The 24,285-nt window shown below is 40.2% G+C and overlaps 1 protein-coding gene and 1 pseudogene across 1 annotated transcript in view; one reads left to right on the top strand and one right to left on the bottom strand.

The window, feature by feature from the left end:
- The window catches only part of LOC140995090 (ADAMTS-like protein 3), a 332,910-nt gene that overhangs the window by 37,198 nt on the left and 271,427 nt on the right, over nucleotides 1-24,285 (bottom strand). The window contains exons 5-6 of the mRNA XM_073465011.1: nucleotides 23,275-23,419; nucleotides 3,054-3,128 (exon numbers count right to left, since the gene is read on the bottom strand). Coding sequence (XP_073321112.1) covers nucleotides 3,054-3,128; nucleotides 23,275-23,419 — 220 coding nt within the window. The remainder of the gene's footprint in view (nucleotides 1-3,053; nucleotides 3,129-23,274; nucleotides 23,420-24,285) is intronic.
- LOC140995094 (COMM domain-containing protein 6 pseudogene) lies at nucleotides 7,080-7,256 on the top strand (annotated as a pseudogene).

A 24,285-nucleotide genomic window follows, 5' to 3' on the forward strand; every position in this document is an offset into this window, starting at 1 on the left:
GCGCCTTCCTTGTTCTCACTCTCTTCTCCTCAAGCCTCTCTTACTCTAACGCCCTCCACTCCTTCGACTTCTTATCCTCAAGTGCTCCTCTCCATCTCCCCACCACGGGGCTGCCTGCCCTCAAGATCTCTTCTTCTGGGCCTAACAGCTGCGGAGAGCTGCAAGCTGCATTTGCAGCAGGCCCAAAGAACTTCTCCTCACTGCAGCGACATGAGGTCCTGCCAGTATTCCTCATCAGTTAGCACCAGCAGCTGCGACACAAAGCTTGCCAGCTAACTTCACAATCTGAGGAACACCAAGCAAGTTTGCACCGAGCTGCTATCCTTGCAAAGGAAAGGAGCGAACCGTTTCCTCCTCTGCCGACTTTCATCAGTCCTTGCACAGCAAGAACAGCATTCAACATTGGAATCCCAACGTTCTCCTGCAACCACCAGCACCTTTTCTTCAAAGACTGGTGACGTTGAACTGGGCCTAGATAGCATAGCATAGCACGGCTAAGCACAGGACTTTAAACTCTGGTTGATGTAATGCATATGTGTTCAATTTATGTGTCCATTGTTTGAGTGTTACTGTGATCTCAGGTCAGTTTGCTTTCCTAGACGGCTAATTTGACGTTAGTCGAATGATGCTTTACACAGACTCAGGGTCTTTGCATGCAACTAACCATCTTCTATAACCTGGCATCACGTCACACACACACACACACACACACACACACACACACACACACACACACACACACACACACACACACACACATTCCTTGAGCCTGGAGCATATCACACCCACATGTGATATCAGTGACCACCATTGTTCCTTTGTTCTGCCAGACACACACACACACACACACACATCTTTATATAGTACATGTTAGTTAGTGTGTTTTCATCTTTGTGTAAATAAAGGACTTTGAACCTTCAAGCTGCCTATTTAATATTGTACAAGAGTGAATGTTGCCAACCTCTACTCTGTCAAGAACTCCAGAATCCTTCAACCATTACTAGCTGTTATGGTAATATTGGTTGTAGTTATTAAATTAATTATTAATCAGAGTTACAAACAGTTTAGTACCTTTTCTGAGACTGATTTGGTGAATTGGCTATCTTTTCCCTTCTTCAAGGGTGGTGCCCCAAGGTGATCTAATGTAAATTGGATCTTATTATTAATCATAATTAATAATTATCCCTGATAATCATTAATTATTATTGATAGCCAAATTTAACCCAAAACTCCCTATTACTGTTGCATGAAGCACTACATAATGGTGCCTCGTGTGATGTGAGTAAAACAATCAGATTTTGCTGTTCAATAAAAAGACTGAACTATTCATCTTTTTTTCAGTTCAGACCACATTAAACATCAGTATGTTTTACCTGCAGCCGCAGACTCGGGGTATAACACCTTTCTTCGTCATCTGTGAGGCTTACACACAGATTTCCACACAGTCAGAGAAAGTGAAAGTGTGCGTCCTGCTCATAGTTCAGTTATAAAATCCCAGCTCACCCCGGAGCGTCTCTCCTGTCGGGGTGCTGACAGTGCTGTCAGAGCAGGGCCGGTGCTACACATTTTTGGGCCCATCAACCAGATTAGGATTTGGTGCCCCTAAATTTCATCTTCTCTCATCAGCTAACCACCATCACATGGTGTCAGTTGGATTTTTTTTAACTAATATGGCAGCTTATATAAAAGTATACTTATGGATCCCTTGATATATAACTGAGATATTATCCCTGAGCATTTTTATAAGCTTCTATGTTTTATCCTGTCTTTGTAATGTACTCTAACTGACAACATCAGTCTCTGACTGACTGACTCATCAACTTTCAGGGGGCAGCTGTAGATGTGCCAGTGTTTTGTTTCCAGATTTTAGGGATTTTATTTGTTTTATTTTCAGATACATACATGAACATAACCATGATTACAACCATGTAACATCGAACACAAGTTAAACACTACACTTTGTCAGAAATCACACATTTTCTACAGAATATGTTATTGTTAGTACAGGAAGTGAAAACAGGACTTTAAGTTAGTCTTTGAGCCATATATATTATTCACTTTTAGAATTAGTGACTATGACTTTTTGTAGGGCATTATTATTAGGCCTACTGCTCTTTTTTCACCACAGCTACTTGTAAAGTGATGATTGCAATGCTGCTGCCGGTACTGGTGTGCTTTCTCCATTTAGGCCTGTTCAGCTCAAATACATTTTGGATCGGATCTACAGGAGTGTATTCAGGTCGGGTTTCGGGCAAAGCTTTTGTTTGCGTAGCTTTATCACAGGTCAGTTTCAGATTGTAAAGACTGCCAAAATTGAAAAAAAATAATGCTTGCTACACTCTGCCCACTTAGCTACATAGAATATATAGCCTATAATATTGTTCCAGTGGTCCAGTTATTTAATTTGATTAACAACTTTCAGAACAAACGCACTGAACCAATCAGGGCATACACACAGGATTTCTCTTAAATTGCATAGCCGTATGTGAAAACAAACCTTTAAAAATTCATGTCCACCCTTTGTACAAAGTGCTTTAGCAAAACTGACATTTCATTCCAATATTTCTCATTTGAATGTATCCAATATTAAAATGCCACACCTGTATACAGAATGCATCCGTCTAAAAACCACTTACCCACTGTGAGATGACTACTATCTTCTAAAACAATTATAAATCGCTGTCTCTCTCTTGTGCTTGCCCTTTTTGTAAAATTGAATACAAAACCAAAAAGATACATGTATATCACAAACACATAAAGACAAACACACTGATCCATTAGACCAAGAAAGAAAAGTAAATACATTAATATTTAACAAAAACTAAACAAAATTATACTGCTGTTGAGAAGTAGCATAAATGAATTCTATAATTTTATAATGATATCTTTGTTTTATAATAATACTAAAATCTTGTTGGTTATAATAGCCTAACATTAGTCCATTATATGGTTATGGTTTTCTCATTAAGCCATTAATAGACGTGAGAGTGTGAATACTGTCTTTCAAATGCAGTGTGTGTCACATGCACTGAATCAGATACTTGTTGACTCACCTATCATATCAGGTCCTTTGGCATTGAGACGGAGAAATCGGCTTCCCGCTGGCACCTCCAGCACTGTTTTCAGAGCTGCAGGAAGACACGCAGTTGGAAAGGTTTAGTGTCAACTAACGTACAGTACAGAGGGGAGGCAAATTAAATGAAAACTGTATAATTGAGTGAAGAATTGATCTACCTACATCATCAAAACATAAAAAAAAAGTCATCAGAATTTTGACATAGCCATGTAGGTGTTGTTCCTGGAATATCATAAATAAAGTTGCTCCAGGACCACAATTGAAACTGACCAATCAACTTCTGTAAAGTCATAGCTTAGCAACTTAAATACACACATGGGAAAAGTTAACATTGTAAAAGGATCAATTTTAACCCAAACAAGTATTTTAGTTCCCTCAACCTAACCACACAGAAAACTGAAAAATAGTACATGATTTTAGTGTAAAAATAATGAGACTAGTTTAATAACATGTTTTAAATGGAACATATTGTTATACTGTTATTATATTATTAAGTTCTGCCAAATTCAGCCATGACAGCATACTCCAGATGTGGACGGTCATGGTTTGATAATCAATTGTGATGTTAAATTAACAAACACCAAAATAACTAGCAAAGCTATGAGATTGCAACAGTGTGATTGGCCATTTGCAATGATGGTTCTGGAACACATTTTGTTCTTACTGAAGGCAATAGGCGTTATGCCGAACGTCACGGAAGTAAACCGGAAAACGGGTCGATCAACATCCGGTTGCGGAGTTGGCGGCGAATTTGAAAGTGATTGAGTGGTGATTTTGTTGAGCGATAGAGAAATGTCAAAATGTCAAAACAAATTAAATATCAGAAACAGGATGAACCAAATAGTAGTTTTTGTTTTGTTCCTCAGTGTGCAGTGTCCGGTAAATTTAATTCATCTGTAAGTTTTCACCATTTTCTGAGGGATGAGGCACTGAGGAAGTTATGGATCCGTAACATCCGACGAGAGAATCTTGTCATAAAGAGGAGCATCACGGTCTGCAGCAGGCATTTCGTGGAAACCGATATCATTCCGGGCGGGCGACGACAACTGAGAGAGGGGGCTGTGCCGGTGTTGTTTGATTGGAATGACTACACACTGCCACCAGCGAGACTGAGTGTTTGGGAGAGGGTGCAGCATCCAGAGGATGATGCAGAGGAGGAGATGGATGTGAGTACGTGGCTCAAGTGCCATGACTACGACGCACGCCCAGAGCCATCAGCGCTGGATGTGGCATGTGAGAAAATCGAAGCACAACAAAAACAGATAAACGAGCTGCAAAGGAGACTGGAGGAGGTGTCACTGAAGCAGTCATTCGGTATAGAGAGATATAAGGCTTCAGATGACGACATACGATTTTACACCAGGTATGTGTCCAGCAATAAATCTGATAAAGATTCTTTCTATGAGCCTGAGTGTTGTGTATACACTGCAAGGGGGTGGGGCATAATACCCATTAAGATAGAAGCAATCATGTAATTTATTTATTTATTTATTATTAATTTGCACAATATTATAACCAAGCTAGCAAAATAATTCAAATACATTAAACATGATGTGCAGGTGAGATTAAAAAACCTCAGAGACCACAGTAGTAAACATAACAGGCAAACATAGAAACATAAAATCAAGAAGCAAGAGTAATTCAAAACACAACAACTTTTGGATTGTTCTTTTTATCAATTGTACTGAAGTCACGTATAGGCTACTGGATTATACTTTGATAAATTACAAAGTAATAGGCCTAATTTCTATTGATGTTTCAGGTTTGCCAGCTATCGTCACCTGCTTGCTTTCTGGACTCAAATAGAACCAGCAACGAGGAGACTTGTGCGTGCTGGTACACAGCCATCCTCCAGCCCAACTGCAGCTTCTGTGAAGGCGGCTGATCCACCCCGTCGACCGGTAGGTTAAATTTATAAATCAATTTTGTTATTATGTTATTTTGTTATTAAAAACAGCCTGCTATACTGAAGATTTTTTACGTGTTATCACAGTCTTGGATATGAAGAAATTCATTTTGATGTATTAGTTTTTGTGTAGTATCAGATTTGAACTTTTTCACCTTAATTTACTCTTCGTGGACGTTTTTGCCACATTGACTGCCATTATAACCGTATGTTTTTATCGCACAGCCATAGCAGGATATACTGTGCATCAGCAACACACACACACACACACACACACACACACACACACACACACACACACACATACACACACACACACAAAAAACTATGCTGACAAACTCCATATACAAGCCCAGAACTATAGGCTTTCTTTGCATGGGCCTGGATAGGTAAATGGCGTAATCTGATGATCGACAGTAAAAATGACTAATTTTACCTCCTTTCAACCAGGGGAAGCACCAACATTACAGAATATACATTATATCCTATTATGGCTGTGCAATCAAAACATACGGTTATAATGGCAGTCAATGGGGTAAAAATGTCCATGAAGAGTAAATTAAGGTGAAAAAGTTAAAATCTGATACCTCACAAAAAGTAATGCATCAAAATTAATTTTGTTTTTACTACTCTTTGAAATATCCATTTCATGTGACACAGTGAAAGTTATGGCCAAATTATAAGTGAAAAATGCCCCCTACTGGACGAAAATGTCCCCAAGGGTACCAGAGGGTTAAAAAACCTTCTCTTGATCCAGATGTGATAGTTAACTATAGACCTACATCCAACCTTCCCTACATCTCTAAAATCCTTGAGAAAGTTGTCCTAGAGCAGCTACATGAACATCTGCACAGTAACAGGCTTTTTGAAGCTTTCCAATCTGGATTTAGGGAACACCATAGCACTGAAACAGCACTGGTCAAAGTCTCTAACGATCTTCTTATAGCTTCAGAGAGAGGTCTTGTCTCTGTACTTGTACTTCTCGATCTCAGTGCTGCATTTGATACCATCGGTCACAGCATTTTGCTGCAGAGACTTTGTAGTTTGGCCTTGGTGTCTCGCGCTCTCCCTATGTTTCCATAGATCTCTCTAGAGCTCCATCCCTCTGCACCAACCGCCGCCTGCATCACCTCTTTTCCCCTGCTGTTAAACCGGCCTGCAATCCCTGCTCATGAACCAGTCTGCCAACCAGTACTCCCATTAAGCTGGTCTGCTTTTCCTGCCGTTCCTGCATATGGCCCAGTCTGCCCACCAGAAGCGGCCTTCATCAACTCTTGTTTACTAACTGATTCCATTTCCATGGATCTAGGTGATCGCTTCAACACACATCAGTCAACAGTGAGCAGAATCTTGAAAACATGGGCAAATTTCCTGTACACTCTGCTGGGTGCTGTGGGCATATGGATGTCCCCTGACACTGTTAAAGCAATGATGCCCAATGTGTTTGGGAAGTACAGTGACACACAAGTCATAATTGACTGCACTGAATTGAGATGCCAGACACCTTCACCTTTGATGTTGCAAAGTGAACTCTTCTCGCAGTACAAATCACACACTACCCTGAAAGGTTTAATAGGTGTGTCACCACATGGTGCGGTCACATTTGTGTCATCCCTGTACTCCGGTTCAGTCAGTGACAAAGAGCTGTTTAGGCAGTCTGGCATGATCCCTCTTCTGGACAAGGACATGGCAGTGATGGTGGACAAGGGTTTTTAAGGATTGATGACATTGTGCCCTGCAAAGTTTATAGGCCACCTTTCCTGAGCAAAAAATCACAGCTGTCCCATGATGAAGTGATGGAAACCCAGGAAATAGCCAGGTTAAGGGTACATGTGGAGAGAGCAATCAGAAGAATCAAAGAGAATAAGCTGTTTGAAACAGTTTTCAACAATTTCTGGCAGCATTAACCAGCTTTTTGCAGTAGCCTGCCTCTTGGCAAATTATCAGAACAAGCCACTGGTAAAGGCTTGGGCCAAAGATCTAGTGCAGTGTTAATAAGAGTTTCTCTTCAAGTGCTACACTAGCTGTGGAGTGAACATGGTGCATCAGTCCACGTTCACCATTGGCCATGTAATGGACATCCAGTAGAAGCTCGGCATGGACCTGAGCTCTGACACATGTTGATCTCTAGACTCCCTATATGTGACTCTGCAGCTGAAGATTGTTGAGCCCTTTTGACAGATGTGTTTGAGGTCTTTTGAGATAACCGTTCCACAGTTTCAGAAATTTTACAAACAGTTCAAAGAGGTGGCAGCTGTTATTGAGATGGTGTGATGGTCTCCAGGACTCCTGAGTTTACATGTGACCACTGGAGGAGCAGATTGTTGTTGCCTGGTTTTTGTCTCTCAGCTGTTGCACAATGTTGATACAAATTACTGCAAATGTCATTTGTCAGTTTTCCACTTAGATTTTTTACTGCAGCTGTTAAAACTCCTGTTGTCACTTTGAGTGCCAAGGTTTCAGTGTATGTTCTCATTTAACTGAAGTTTATGGCTATGTATGTCGGGCTGAACAATTAAACACATTATTATCAAAATCCTAATATTCATAAGTGCTATAACCAAATTGCAGGAGCTGCAAATTCTGTCGAATATCAAAATGAACTGCCTCTGATTTTCCCTTTAATGTTTTGCATATTGTTCTGTCCTGACTAATTTTCTTACTGTGCTGCATTTGTTCATTTGTTACAAACATTTGCATGGTTTACATTATATGCATTTTGTTCCTCCGGCTTTGCACTGTAAATGTCCAGTGAATAGAATAGACAATAGAATAGATAAATGTTTTGATGGATAAGCCAAAAGTGTTTTTTAATGCCAAGTTTTTTTTACAGCTCATTCAAATCAAATCAAATCAAATCAATCTTAATTTGTGTGGCACTTTTCACACAATGAGTAGCACAAAGTGCCTCACAGAGGGTAAAAACAACAAAGAAAATCAAGAAAACCCGACCCTCCCACCCCCACATATATGCACACAGAGATACACAAATACATACACACTCACACACATGTGCGCAGCCGTCCACGGGACAGCACCGCCAACTAAAACAGGACTAAAACAGTAAAATAAGGTAAAAAGGTATAAAGGCTAAAAACTGAGAGAGAGAGTGAGAGAGTGAGTAAAATAAGATAAAGGGCCGGATCTACTAAAGGTTTGCGTGTATTAAAACGTACAAAAAAATGTACAAACTGATTTACTAACAATGCGCAAAAAGGGTTGCGTCTGTCAAAGGTGCAAAATAGTGTGTCTGCATCCAGTTAGTACGTTTGCAGCAATGAATATGCAATATGGGGCGTTTACACGCAATTGTGCGTGTTCTGGGTGGAGAAAATGTAAATATATTAATTTAGCACACGCAAAGTGATTTATCAAACCTTAAAGCAATTTTGCCAATAGAAACTGCTTCAATATTTAACACGTCTCAAAGGGAGGTGCAAACGGTTTGTATGCGTAATTGCGCACACATGGCTGCGGTTATTGTTGCAAGAAGGAGACGCCGAAACAATGGAATCAATCTTCTGATGTCTTGGTATCTCCTTTTCACTTCATCCACTGTTCGCCTGTTTTTTCCAACAGCATTGACTTTTTCACTGATTTTCTCCCACATGGCGCGACCGTCAGATTCCTTTGCTGCAGCTCATTGAAATGTTTATTCGCTTCCTCTACCAACACTTCTAATTCCAAAGGGTTGAATTTCACTTTGCGCTTTCGCTCTCTCAAACTCGCCATGCTGAAAACCAAGAAACATGCTAAACCCTCATTTACAGTCCTGCTCACCATTATTGGCACCCCTTCATTTTTTGCATAACCTCTACAGTATCGTCAGAAATAAATGGAAATGTACCAAATTTATATCATCAGGATCTTTTAATTGGAGGTCCAAAGTAATTTAACAAAGAAAATTGTTTTTTCAACTTACATATTGTAATTTCAAAGAAGAAACAGAAAAAACAGCGTGTGCAGCAATAATGGCACCCCTCTTTAATATCTGGTTGCACACCCTTTGGCAGTGATGACAGCCTCCAAACGTTTCTTATACGCTTCTATAAGCTTCTTGCACTTCTCAGCTGGTATTTTCTCCCACTCTGTCTTTGCAAATTGTTCAAGCTCTTGAACGTTTGCAGGTTTCTTTTCCCCAATGGCAGATTTCAGCTCATACCAAAGATTTTCAATCGGATTGAGATCAGGACTCATGGCTGGCCATTTTAAAACAGTCCATTTTTTCCTTTTCAACCATTCCTGCGTGCTTTTGGATGTGTGCTTTGGGTCTTTGTCTTGCTGGAGGACCCATGATCTTCGACTCAAACCAAGTTTTCTTACACTGGGTAGGACATTTCGCTCTAAAATCTCTTGATAATTCTCTGATTTCATGATTCCTGTGATACGGTCAAGGCCTCCAGTACCAGATGCAGCAAAGCAGCCCCACAGCATTATGGATCCTCCACCATGCTTAACTGTTGGTAGGGTGTTCTTTTCCTTGTAGGCTTCATTGCGTCGTCTATAAAAAAACTGTTGGTGTGCATTGCCAAAAAGCTCTATTTTTGTTTCATCTGTCCACAGAACATTTTCCCAGAAGGATTGTGGTTTGTCCAGGTATTCTTTGGCAAAGATTAGTTGTTCCTTTTTATGTCTTTTCCTCAGCAGTGATGTCTTCCTTGGCCTTCGCGCATGAAGCCCTGTTTGGTTTAGTGTGCGGCGTATGGTACTTGTTGAAACCATGACTCCAGACTGTTCCAGGTTGGCCTTCAGGTCTTTGGATGTTTGACGTGGTGTTTTTTCCACCATTCGCACCAACTTTCGAAGACTTCTCTCATCAATTTTTCTCTTCCCCCCACGCCCAGGGAGGTTCTTGACAGTTCCATGCTTGGCAAACTTCTTAATAACATTACGCACTGTTGAAACAGGGACACCAAGGTCTTTGGAGATGGCCTTATACCCTTTGGAGGTCTTGTGTTTGCCAATTATCGCACTTCTGATGTCCTCAGACAGCTCCTTTGTCTTCACCATTGTGACAAAGGAACAGGGGATAACAGATGGCTTTTTAAAACAGGGAAGTCATCATTCATTGGCTAATTCATGTCACATGGGCACAGACAATTTATCACAGATGATTCTCATTTGTGATTTACCACAGGTGAGTCACAATGTGTTTCCATACTGATTTACAGCAAAGGGTGCCAATACCAGTGACACAGCAAGCTTTAAGTTTTTCTATTTTTTCCTCCCATTGTTAATTGTTTTATATTGTTGTTTATCATTTGCTCTTTTGTATCAAACACGAGTTCTCTATAGAAAAAAAATGTTTCACTTGATTCATTTTTTTCAGAAAATATTCCACATTATGTACTTAAACTTCATGGGTGCCAATAATGGTGAGCAGGACTGTAAATAGGCATGTCTCCAACACGTTTGCGCCTGTTGTCATTTACGCAATCACTCTTAGTAAATCGCCCGCAAACCGCGGTTCAACCCCACACGCAAATTTCTAGATTGCGCACGCAGATTAGTACAAGCAATTTGGGATCTTAGTAGATCCGGCCCAAAATTTATAAAATGAGGATAAAAACATAAAGAAGGGTAAGAGCATAAAAGCATTCAAAGACAATGACAGTGCATTAACAACAAATACAATCCTATGGCACACTGTAAAACATGAACATGAACACAGTTAACATACCCTTTAAGAGACTTTTTATTTACAATTATTAGGAGCAGACATGTCAGATGTAACAACTAATTTTGCAACAGGTACTTCTGCATGTACACATGGAAGTAGTACTGGTCCACCTTCTCTCTAATGACTGCTGTCATATTCTCATCAACATGGATGCGCTGCACCAGCATATCCTCCTGTGCAAAAACCATGAAGTCACACCATTCCAGGCCAGTGATCAACAGTTGACCCTGTACCTGCCAATAGTACGCATGGCTTTTCCGCAAAGACAAAGAGCCATATTTCATTTGCAATTACTTGCAATCCACGTAGTTCTTAATGTTTGGACACTTAACCTCTACCAGTCCAAATGGTGGTTGGGCCGATGGGTCAAAAAACAGTTCATCTGGTGAGGCTCCAAGCCAAGGGGCATCAGGGTGGATGACGAGGCCGCAGGGTGTGTAGTTGACGTTCTTCATCCGGCAGTACTCCCTGATTGCTTCGAATTCCATGTCTGCACCTATTCGGAGAACATTTTAATGAGGCTTCATGAAACGCATAATCAATACCTATTTTCCAGTTAAGACACTACTACTGCTCTAACATAAGTTAAAAGTGTTAACTGTAACTGTGTTTAATTGTAAAACTGAACAGAAGGGTTAGGGTTATTTAACACACCTCTCCTCATCTCTGCTGTCTGTCTCGTTCCTTTAAGGATTCTCTCTGCCAGAGACTCCGCGGAGCTCACTCCCCTCACAAAGCAGACCTCCTGAAAACGTGAGGAGGTGATCCTCGGTCTGCGAAGGAGATGCCACTCCTGGCTGGCTGCCTGATCTCTTGTGGCTGCCTCAATTTTGAGGGCCATTTCTTGTGTGACCATAATACTCTTGATGTGCAGGTCCTCCTTCTCATTACACACATGAACACACTGTCTTGGAGAGAGTCTGTAGTCCTCCCATGGCATTGCTGGATAAGGTGGCGCAGCCTTGTGAATGGTGATTATTTTGGAGGGTACCACAGGTTGCTGGTATGACAGCACACTCCCTTTCTGTGCCAGCCCAAACGCTGTTTCAGCCAAGGTTTTCTCCACTGTGATGCCCATTGTTGCTGCCAGAGGTTTTTCCATGACATTGAAATCTTGGTAAGTATCACCAATGTTGAGCAGAGACATCTCCAGCAGGTCACCTACCACACCCTTGTAGAGTGTGCTCCTGTTAAAGACAATAATACTGTTAGGCATCCAGTCACGTAGGAATGCATAAATGCGATAGAAAACACTGTGCTCGCTGGAATTACTGGCTACTTTTTAAAAAATGTTATCTAACCTTTATTTAACCAGGTAAAGCCATTAAGATCAAATTCTTATTTACAATGGCGACCTGGCAAAAGGCAACTTTAAACTGAGCATGTTTGTTTTCACTGCCAATTTCATTGTCTTCATTGTCTAAGTATGTATGTCTTACACAGGGTTATGTTTTTGTTCAAAACCCGGTAAAACCATATTAGTGACTATATAAAAATGACATATCGCTAAGTTACTCACCTGATCCCTCCTTCTGTCCGTCTGTTTTGCTTTTGTCTTGTTATGACCACTTTTTCTATTGGCCCTGGTTTCAGTCCCTTACAAAAGACACACAAAAAGAAGAAATCAAAAGAAATCAAAAGACACACAAACATAAAAAAAACATCTCAACAATAAGAGAAAAGACAAGAAAATTGAAATATGAAGGAAACATTAAACAAATTATCTAGAATAAATAATCACTCTTTCTAATATTCCTGATTCTTTTTAGAGTTCATAACTCCATCTTATCACTTGTACCAAGATCACTAGGACTACAATGAGTAGTAATAATAAAACCTACTACAAGTTGAACGTGACTGACTGTTGTCCCATTGTCGACACTTAAATATCTCACATAGCAAGAATATTACACTGATCTTAACCCTTACTGCTGTTCTAGGCTTGTGCCACTGCTGTTCTGCCTCAGTGCAGCTGTGGACAGGGGGCACAACCTGCATTTTGAGCTCTGAATAATGCGCTGTTTAAAACAGCAGGGCAACTGTGTGATTACACAGAGCAGTGCCAGCAACGCATGAGCAGTGGTTTGCCACCATTTCCAGCACTGGTCAAAGCACTACCTGAAGCACTACCTGTACAAAGCAGACGAAGAGAAGCATACACACTGATCTTGGTATCCAACTTTATTGGTGGTCCAAACAGATACCACCATTTTAAGTCTAGTTAGGACACTGGGTGAAGTTCATCTATGAAAAAGTAACACTACAATATAGCATAACAGAGGGATTATCTGGGGAGGCCAGGTGTTGAATAATTTCCTGGTGGAAACATTCTACAATAAACTTAGAATTAACTACACCCAATGACCTTAATATCCTCTTCTTTTAACAACACAGAAGAAAGTCTTGCTGCTTTTATCAGTCTTGTCTTCAGAAAAATAAGTAGGCTCTTACTTAATTCTGACCTTGAAGTTACAATTTACAAACACTGTGAAATCTCGGGTTGATATTATAAATTGATATTATATCCCTGATATTATATCTCCCTAAATTTTGAAAAGGACAAATGGGCAAGACATCTTACTTTGCATTTTCCTTTCCTCTGACAATAGACAAACAACAGTGAAACTGGCACAACTGTGCATGCATTTACCAAGCCTCTCAGAATACAGCTCTCGCTTTTCTGATCAAGGTGATGTCAAGGACCTGGTCATAATTACTGACTGCATTACTTTTGCTCATACTCTGGCAGGCTTGATAGATAATGTCCCTGAACTGGAACAAACAGTAACTTGAACACATAGAACAGAACACCCAAACCACCCCTCTCATTACTGTCAGGGAATGTGGCTTCTCACTCTTCCTCATGGATCTGTGACAGGCTGCCCTAACGCTAACAGCACCAGTTAGCCTGTCTTTGTTTGATACTGGTGAAAAGTGAATGACAACATAGGCATTAAAAGTCAAAACAAATAATAAAAAAACAATGCTATTCAAAATAAGTCTTTGACAGCTGACTTAAGCTAACTTGTTGAGGTAACTAGTAAGTTATAGTCACATCAAATGGAAATGTACGGAAAGAAAAACGTCTGTCAGCTAGGATTAGTTAACATTTTTTAACATTTGTTTGCTTTATAGTGACTTACTAAAATATTCTCTTAAATCAAAACTACACAAAAGGAGAGAGACATATTTTCGTGTCAGGCCACCAGCCGTATATTAGCTAAGCTAGCAACTTACCCTCATAGTTGGTGATAAATGACGAGGCGTACAGTTTAAATCCTTTGTCGCGCCTGCTGCTGGGGGTTCTGGAGGTCTCGCAGATCCTGTGAACATCTGAAATGCTCAACCTTGGGAGCTCTTGCAACGATCGCGTGTAAAATGACATGTTTGTGCCAAAATAAAACTTAAAAAACCAACACAGCTAACTTCCGCTGCTACAATGAATGGACGTGACGTCGACCAGAAGTGGAGAAACCTGTTTTGCAGAACCTGGAACTTCGTTCGGCATAACGCCTATAGTCTCAGCTACAGGGAAGTCACTGAATGCAACTACATGATGGATTTATTAACTTGTATGTGTTGCTGCTGTATCAGATTATGGTGAACACTTCTTGCAGTCTCTTATTTGCAGTACATTCATCTATAACCCTGAAAAGCCTGCAAAAGCCATCATCAACAAAATGCAGCTTCTCAAAATAATTGTGTGGCCAATCAAAGTCTAAAATCACACTCCTACATTTGCATTTGGATTTGTTATTGTTGATGGCTTGTAGCTGGCAGGTTGATGTCCATCACAATGCTGTAATTTTCTGCTATCATAATTAAATGAGTAAGTATGCAGATATGCCAATATATTGTGTGCAAAATGGAAAAGGAAAAATGTAAGTCATTTTAAGAAAGATAAAAGAACTGAAGATATCCAAGGACCAGAAGCATATCATTGTTCTAAAGTATGCACAGTGTACAGGCCTTGGAGAGTCAACTGTTAAAGACAGTGAAGAAAGTACAGTACAGTTGATTGTATTCAGTGGCGAACTTAGCCATTTGGGGGCTCCAGGCGAACAGTCATTTGGGGGCCCCTGCATCTACCACTCTAATGTACCTTATATCGCATAATGAGATACTCCATACAAGGGATGAACAAAAGTCACTATCCTTCCTTTCTTCCATCACACTCGGCCAGTGAAATCCATTTTGGATTAAACATCCTTTTCTATGGATATTGCAAACTCTCATATTGTCCTAAGGCATGGATGTGTGCAAATAGATTTGAATTTGTTTCAACTTTAGTTTTCCTGATCTTCTTCAGCCCCTGACTAATGCATGTTCTCACTGACAAGATAATCTTGACTCTTCAACTCTTAACAAAGATTCATATGACCTTGGTTATACAATATTAGTAAAGACTTGACATTTGTTATTCCAGGGTTAAATAAAGATTTATTTAAAAAAAGAAAAAAGATTGAAAGACACAAGGACTGTCTCGTTACTTGCAGTTTATACCTTGCAGACTGATTTATTTGGTGGTATAGAGCTATATACTGGTAAAGCTATGCTTGAGCAATCCAAATACACCTTCTTCAAGACATTTACCAGCTCACCAGAAGCAAATATTTTCCTTAGCTTGCACTACACAAAGAAATGACCATTATTTACAGTAATGTAATATTTAGCTGAATGTGGCGCTGCCACCGCGGTTCCTGTAAAAAAGCTCGATAGCTTTGGCAGCTTTGAAATAAACTCCTGCCTTTGGTCCCTCTTCTTCTTTTTCTGTGTTTTTCTGATTCTCTCTATTTATCTCTTCTCTCTCTCTTACCGCTATTTACTGTGTTGGATTTTACGCCGTAATCATTTCTGCATATGTGCAGTGTGCTGAGCGTGTTGCATAACATGGAATAGTCCATGTAGTGCAGCCTGAAGGGGGGTGCACGGTTGGCAGAAAGACCGTCAAAACATGAGTAATTGATCAAATTAGACATTGTGATGCTACTATTGTGAAGAGATTTTTATAAAAACAATAAATATGGGGACAAAATATAAAGAGGGCATTTTTGGGGCCCGAAGGCCCTTGTATGGGGCAAATGCCTGGTTTGCCTAATAGCACGGCCCGCCTCTGACTGTATTATTGTGAAAGCAGAGTAGTCGAAACATTATAGATTTCAGTGTGTTTTCTTTTAGTTTGCATGTGTGTTTGTTCTCATGAATGTATGTCTTTGTGAGCACCATATGTTCCAACAATGACAGTTTACGACAAAGATTTTTTGATGTTCACCCTTTGAAAAAATGTACACATCAAATTCTGTTTCATCATCACGGAGTCTACTGAAACATGCAAACACTTTTAAATGGCATTTAATGACTGTAGAAGGAACTGGGGATAGTGATTGTAACTTACCTAGTGGATGTTATTCATTAATATAACTAATCATATCGCTTCAGAAGAGAAACCACGCCAAACTTTGACTGGCTGTGTAAAGTAGTGTTCATCGACTGGCTAAAATTTCAGCATTCTTTTAATGACTCAGTACATTTGGAATTTGTTTAACATTTCAGAGCACAACCAGACTAATTAGAACTATTTAGACTATTTGTCAACAATTTAACTGTCAGTATTTTGTAACAATGGCTGCTGTTCATCAAGGCCCAGTAACAAACCAAACCCTGATCTCGGGATAACAACGTCAGAGTCACTGCTGCCAGGTGGTTTTCTACTCAACTGGTTTTAGGAAAATTGGGGATAGTTTTTGTACCAAAAACACAGCTCGTGTGTGACTTGCATGAGCAGGATGTTAATAACGGTGTGTATCTATTGCAAGTCTCGTTTATCTTGTCTGGCGCGGCTTCCGTAGTGCAAATGCTGTGAGGGAGACTCGCGTGAACGCGGAGCGTGCCTCCAGGCAGATATAGCATAGTGACTGTTTAGGCTAGAAAAATGTACTAAATGACGTCGTTTCGAGTAAACTCTGGATGTCGCCACTTCAGGACACTTGGATTGCAGCGGACGAGCAGTATGGAGGAATATTACAAAGTTTTTGTGTAGTTTTATGGACCTTTTCGTTTCGGACGCCATTAATGCTTGTTATATGGATTTTTGCTGCAGGAGGGTACCCCCGTGGGTCTCCAGCTGCACTTTAAGGAATAAGAAACTACACCGGACTTCTCATCAGCATGAGGGTGAGTCGATAATGACTGAATTTCATTCTAGAGTGAACTATTCCTTTAATAGACAAATGGAGTATTAATTCTGTTTTCCACATTTTATGAGAGCTACTTTTCCTTAAGGCAACAAATGAACGCACAGCTCAAACAACTACATCAGCTGCTCTGGCTGTGAGCTAAAGGGCTTTGCCCCACAACATAATTATACTGCATCTGCAAAATCCTAAATGCATGGGAGCAATGGAATAAATTCAGCTGTAGCCATTTGCATTCTTGCTGAATTCTAAAATGGAGATTGAATGTAAAGCCAAGTATGTAAAAAAGTGACCTTCAAAATAAATAAGGGAATGGAAAACACAGATAAGCAGTTATGAACTAATTTCATGTGAGTCTGCTGGAGCCGTAGACTGAGGCTCTTGGGAATACTACTGTAGCAAATTCATTTTCCAAATGCAATGACAATAAATAAATTAAAGCTGCAAGCAGCGATGAACGGGCCCTCGCAGGCCACGCGGGTCGGGCCGTGCTGCTGTCGGGGCGTGCTCCTTACCCGGACCCATTGCCCCGTTATTGTGCGCGCATGTCTTAACTGATAGCCAAAAAGCGGTTTTGTGTTGATAATAGCGCCACCTGCTGGTGATTTTTGGTGTGTGAGTTACAGATGCCAGTCTGTACCGGCCCAATCAGTTTCATATCCATAAGTGTTATGGTGTGGGCACAGTGCCAATTATAAAATGAAACTGCCACCAGAGCGCCACCTAGTGTCAGATCGGTAACACCTTCGTCAGCTATCCTCAGGAGGCCATTGGCAATCAGTGTACCAAGTTTCGTGTTAATCCGACCAACTGACGTCGAGATATAAAATACTTCAATTTAAATAGCGCCACCTAGTGGTCATGGGCCAAGATTTTGCACAGAGCCTTAGGGGCTCATGGGGAAGTAGTATCCTGAGTTTTATGTCATTTGGACACACCAATGTGGAGATATGCAACACTTCCTGTTTTGACCCGAATCCACAGGAAGTTGTTATTTAATAACTTGAGTATTCTTTGGCGTATCAAAATTCTTTTAATAACTTTTTGTCAGAAGGGTCCACTGATGGTGTGTGCAAAGTTTGGTGAAAATCGGTGAAATTGCCTGGGAGGAGTTCGAAAAAGTAGGTTTGCGACATTTCGCGAGCTAGCGAAAAAAAACGCTAGGCGCAAATGGGCGTGGCCTATATCAGGAGATTCAGCACAATTCACTGCACGCGTGGATATAAGGTTTTTGAATGTGCGACAAAGTATGTGGGAGTTATTAGGCAAAAACGGTTTGTGTTGATGATAGCGCCACCTGCTGGTCATTTTTGGTGTGTGAGTTACAGGGGCCAGTCTATACCGCCCCTGTCAATTTCATATCCATAAGTGTTATGGTGTGGGCACAGTGCCACATATAAAATGAAACTGCCACCAGAACGCCACCTAGTGTCAGATCACTAACCCCTTTGTCAGCTATCCTCAGGAGGCCACTGGCAATGAGTGTAACAAGTTTTGTGTTCATCCGACCAACCGATGTCGAGATATAAAATACTTCAATTTAAATAGCGCCACCTAGTTGTCATCGGCCACAATTTCGCACAGAGCCTTTGGGCCTCATGAGCAAGTAGTATCCTGAGTTTCACGTCATTTGGACAAACCAATGTGGAGATATGCAACACTTCTTGGTTGGAACGAAATCTGCAGGAAGTTGTTATTTAATAACTTGAGTATTTTTTGGAATATCAAAATTCTTTTGATAACTTTTTGTCAGAAGGGTCCACAGATGTTGTGTGCAAAGTTTGGTGCAAATTGGTGAAATTGCCTGGGAGGAGTTCGAAAAAGTAGGTTTGTGACATTGCGCGAGCTAGTGAAAAAAACGCAAAGCAGAAATGGGCGTGGCCTATATCAAGAGATTCAGCACAATTCACTGAACGCGTGGATATAAGGTTTTCGAAGGTGCGACAAAGTATGTGGGAGTTATTAGCCAAAATGCACTTTCCTTGATAATAGCGCCACCTAGTGGTGCACATTCACAACAACAACAGATTATAAAATTTTTCGCCAAGCCTAATGACTTTGCCAAATAAAATCGAGTTTTCATTCACATTCAGGCAGTGAAAAATGCGATCATTTTGGACGAAGGAATAAAATAATAATAATAATCATTCGAAAAACAATAGGGACCTCGCAGGTTCCCTGCTCGGGCCCTAATAATAAATAAATAAATGGTAGAGTCATGAATATGCAGAGGAACAAAGGTGATACCCTGTGTGTCTGTGATGGTAAATAAACTCACGATCCAAGGTCAGCCTAAATAGTTATGATTGATTTACTGTATCAACTGTCCTCTATAGGGACATTAAATCTGAGAGCAACAGAGGACACGCAAGACTGAAACTTTAAAACTGTGTGGAAAATGTACAAGTGAGTCTGAGTGAAGTCTCTCTGGACAAGGGAAAATTTGACACAGCAGGTTCCCCACTGGGCTCTGATAAAAAGACTGTCACATTTCAGGTCACTTCACAGTGTCAAACACTCTCAGATGTATTCAGAATATACGAGGGCTGCACTATATGGTAAAAAAAGAAATCACCGTAGTGTGGCTCTAGGGATGACGTTGTTGGTTGGGCGATCCACCACTTTGGTCCAGACTGAAGTACCTCTAACACTGGATTAATTGGTATGAAAATTTGTAGAGACCTACATGGTCCCACCAAGAGGAATGCTGATAACTTCTGTAATCCCCTGGTTTTGCTTCTACTGGCACCATGAGGTTGACATTTTAGTTTTTTGGTAAAATGTCTCCATAACTTTTGGATGGAATCCTGTGAACCACAGAGGATGGATCCTAATGATTCACTGGACTGGCACAAAATGTTGTACATACATTCATGGTTCCCACTCAGTGTATCATACCGATGATGCCGATCCCCTGACTTTTCATCTAGTGCCTTCATCACATCAAATGTCCCTTTTGTCTGTGCTCTGGTTTTGTTACCACATACCATTAAACTAATGATGTGACCATCTCCCATAACTGTACCCGGTGTTTGGTGCTAGTTAGCAAATCTTAGCGTGCTACCATGATAAACTAAAATGGCAATGTTACAGCCCTGCATTTCATTGTTTTCCTTATTAAGCAAACATAGCTCTGGATTCGGAGTCCTTTTTTTGTTATATTTATTTGTTGATTTGAGCAGCATCCACTGGCCTTTTTTCCCCTCTCAGCGTCCTCCGTTTTGTATTATTCTCATTTGGTTTAAAACTTTGGCGAATAAATTACTTATATTTCAACCATAACATCTGGTTTTATGTTGCTTCCTTTTCCCTAGCGAGCTGGGTTGTAACAGGCAAACACAATAAACATTATACCTGCTCAACACCACTGTGTTGTCACTGTAAGCATTTTGCCAGCATGGCTGTGAAATAATGCACTTGTTTAAAAGAATTCTTTCAGCCCACACTGAAATTTAGAGTTCAGTGTCAGCCTTCCTGGAGCTGGTTGAAAGTCGCCGTCTTGCTCAAATGTGTCTAAACACATTTAAGAACACTGTTTTTTTGTCACAGATTTGAAATTTTAAAACATGGAAAACCCTGCATAACCTTTGGCTTGTGAGTGACAGAGCCACCAATTAGCTTGCTAAGAGTTGAAAAAATGACAATGCAAAAACATATTTGACTAACACCTTTCTTGAACTTTAAGATTGAGTTCTGAGTTGTATAAACAAAAAGGTTTATAGTTTTCCAAAAATATTGTAGAAAATTTCATAAAATATGTTGTCAGTGAACATGCAGAAAAGTCAATTGAAGAGTTATCATTATGTTGATAAAGACCCTTATTCAGATGACATTATGGTTCTCTCAAATTGTATTTGCTGTGGTAAATTACTGAGATATAACAGACAGTTTGAATAATTACTCGGGATACCAGGCTGATCTACGTATGAGCGGATATTAACAACATAAAGTTTTCCTTTAACTTAAAGCCTTCATGCCCCTAGCCTCTGTTTTCTTAGAGACCTGCAGCCAGCATAACAGCTGAGCAGCAGCGATCTGATTATAGTCAAGTGGCCTGTCCTCTGCCAGAGGACCTGGCAGGAAGTAACATGTCATCAAAGCCTCAGTGACTTCTTGGAGAGCTCCTCATTTCCAGGTTGTTTGGACTGAATTCCTCCTTCTAGATCCGAGCTCTCAAAAGGCTGAGCACGGTGCAGTAAAAATGCCTTCTCCTGCATACTGCAACAAAAGTTCCAGTGCGTCTTTATTTTCACACTTCTGAGGACTATTTTTAGACTTTGGAGCAGGGGAAATGGATTCTTGGATGAGAAAAGATGACTTAGGTGCAACTGGCAGTCGCAGACAAACCCAGTGCTACGGACCAGAGCTCTCCAGCAACAATACAGAGACTCTTTCCACTGTGTAGGGCCCAAGTCTGTCCATATTACTCAAGTGGTACAAAGGCAGCCTTATACCAGCCATTAGGGGACATTTGTTATTAGGCTTGGGGAGCTGAACAACTTATTATCTGCAGTGATATGTTTTACAGTCTGTCTTGAAGTTGTTGAAAATAGTACAAGACTAAAAATTATAAATAAAATGATAAAAGTTAACATAAAAGCTTTATACACTAATTTTATTTAACTGATTTTATGCTCTTGAATTTTTGTCCTATTGAGTGTACCATTAACCATGTGCATGCTCATAATACCACATTGTATCGCAAGAGACAATAATCTGATCACGCCAGTACTGTTTCAGCTGGGAGATGTAAAACCTGCGAGTCTAATAAGTAAATTAAATAAACTCACAAAATGTCAAGAAAGGAAATATTTTTAAACCTGATAAGTTAAATTTGCCTTGTTAATTTATTGTAAAAAAAAACACCTCATTCAAACTCGACATAAACAAAGTAAGACTCAATAAAACAGTCTTGGTTTGTCTTTCCATCACCTCTGGTTTTGTGAAAAAATAATAATAATAATAATAATTTACCGGCTCTACACATCATTTCCTTTTTAATACATTTCTAAAATTCTGTTTCCGCTTTGTCATTATGGTGTACTGAGTGCAGATTGATGAGGGGAAAAAAATAGTTTTAAACGATTTTAGCTAAAGCTGTAACATAACAAATATGAAAAAAGTGAAGGGGTCTGTATACTTTCTGAATGCACTGTAGATTTATTTGTTGGTTTATTTTTGGGTTTGTTTATTTAGCAATATGCCAGTTAACTACAACAAGTAATGAATACTGATTTTATTTGATATATTTTCATACAATCTACTGAGACAGACTGAATGATCAATGCTGAACAGTTTTCAGGTTTGTTGTTATATAAGTAAGAGTCTGATTGAAGGTGTCATTTGTAAGAAATGGCCATAGTTTGGAGGTAGCACCAAAACTATAGGGGGCAGCATAAAAACTTTTTACTGTAGCTATCTTTGGCTGTAGTGAATAGCTGCCATTAGCAAGTAGCTTAGTTGGCCCTTGGAGCTACGTAGCTGAAAGGAGTCTGCCTGGACCGAGGCCTCGGATGACAGGGGGAGTAACAGCGGGTAACGGCGCTCAGCTTGACCGAGCTGAACATTGCTGGACACTAGACCAGTTTAGAGTCTGTTATGTGACAGCTCAGGCCGTGGCTAGCTGGTTAGTATGCTAACTTCAGTAGACAATTCTGCAGCACAGTACATAGACATCTTTGATATAACATCAACACTGTTGTTTCTTCACACTCTGTTGATAATGTTAGTTCATTTTTTTAATGTTTTAAACTAAAATTCTGGTCACGTTTTAACCAACTCCAACTCATCAAAAGATGATGATTGACCAAAACACAGTTGTGAATTTAATCTCTGGGTGTTACATTTATAAATCTGTGAGAAAACAAAGCATTGATGTGTAAATGCTGTAGCTCCATCTGCTAGTTGGTGGGTTGCTGTGGCCAGATGGCATTTTAATAGTCCAGTTTTGTCACTGGAGGCAATGAGAAAAGAGCCGGCCAAAGCTGAGATAGTTCCTGGAGGTCTGCGGCCAACTCAACAAGGACTGACATGCAGCCAAGACAGATGACAGCCCCAAGTCCCAGCAGACACATATCCAGCTTTGTTCTGTACCTCCCATAGAGCCCGACTCAGGAGAAGGCTGCTGATGTTTTGTCTACAGTTATGAAACCAACAGAGAGATACTAGGCCTGAGCAGAGGGTGAATGCCCGACAATGACCTAGAAAGCTCATGGGATGGGCTATTTGTAGAGGGTGACAAACTTAGTAACATTTGGATTAGGGAAGGAGTGTTATTCAGATTTAAAGCCCAGTGTGTTAAGTATTAAGGATTAGCTTGGAGAACATGAAGCTTAGAAGTGGAACCAAAGTGAATGAAGACCTATACTGGACACACGCGGGGACAGTAGCAATGCAAAAATGGCAGTCAGATACCTACATTGTTCCGGTGTAAGGTTGGGTAAGGCCTGCCCTCGTACCAGCCGGCATGTGGAGCCATCGCCACCACAGACGCCACAGTTATCTTCTCTGGCACCACTGGCACCACTGGCACCACTGGCCAGCTGGCGGTCACAGCCCACCTCCTGCACACACATCATAAATATACACTCAGAAAGAGACATGGGGCTGACCAATGGATGAAGAGACGGAAATATGAGAGAGCTGAATATGCAGTACACGAAGTAAGGTAGGATCATGTGTTGCACTGATACATTCAAGTGTCACAGCGAGGTCATTCATTAATTGATTAGCCGACACAAAAAAGTCATTTTAGATAGTTATTTAGTTCAGCAAATTATTTATCAACATTTATCAAATAACAATAGGGTTGCAACTTACAATTATTTTCACCGTCAATTAATCTGTCTATTATTTTCTTGATTAAATGTCAAAAAACTGTGAAAAATGGTGAATGGTTCCCAAAGCCCGAAATGACATGCTCAAATATCTGGTTTTGTCCACAACCCAGTTATTCAAAGCCAGAGATCACATTTAAAAAGCTGGAATCAGGGAAGTTTGACTTTTCTTTCTTAAATAATTACTCAAATTGATTAATGGATTATCAAAACAGTTGTTCAATTTAATAGTTGACAAGTAACCAATAAATCGATTATTGTTGCAGCTCTAAATGCAGCTCATATAAATATGAAATACTGTGAACTGTTTTGGAGATATTGGCCAACAAGGCACGTGTGGTGGAGGATGAAATGTTAGATTGATTTTCTTTTCTTCAAAAATTCATGGTCCACATAGGATTCATGCTAATGACTTTGGTGATCTCCTGACTTTACTTTAAGCACCTGTTGACATTTCTGGTTCACATTGAAATATCTAAATAAAATATTGGATAGACTGCCATGACATTTGGGACATTGGACATTAACATTCTCCTCTGGAAACTGGAAGCTCACAACCATGGCAACATTAGGTTGAGAACCCAGAACTTTGT

Source organism: Pagrus major, chromosome 4 (assembly GCF_040436345.1).
Source record: "Pagrus major chromosome 4, Pma_NU_1.0".
Taxonomy (NCBI): Eukaryota; Metazoa; Chordata; class Actinopteri; order Spariformes; family Sparidae; genus Pagrus; species Pagrus major.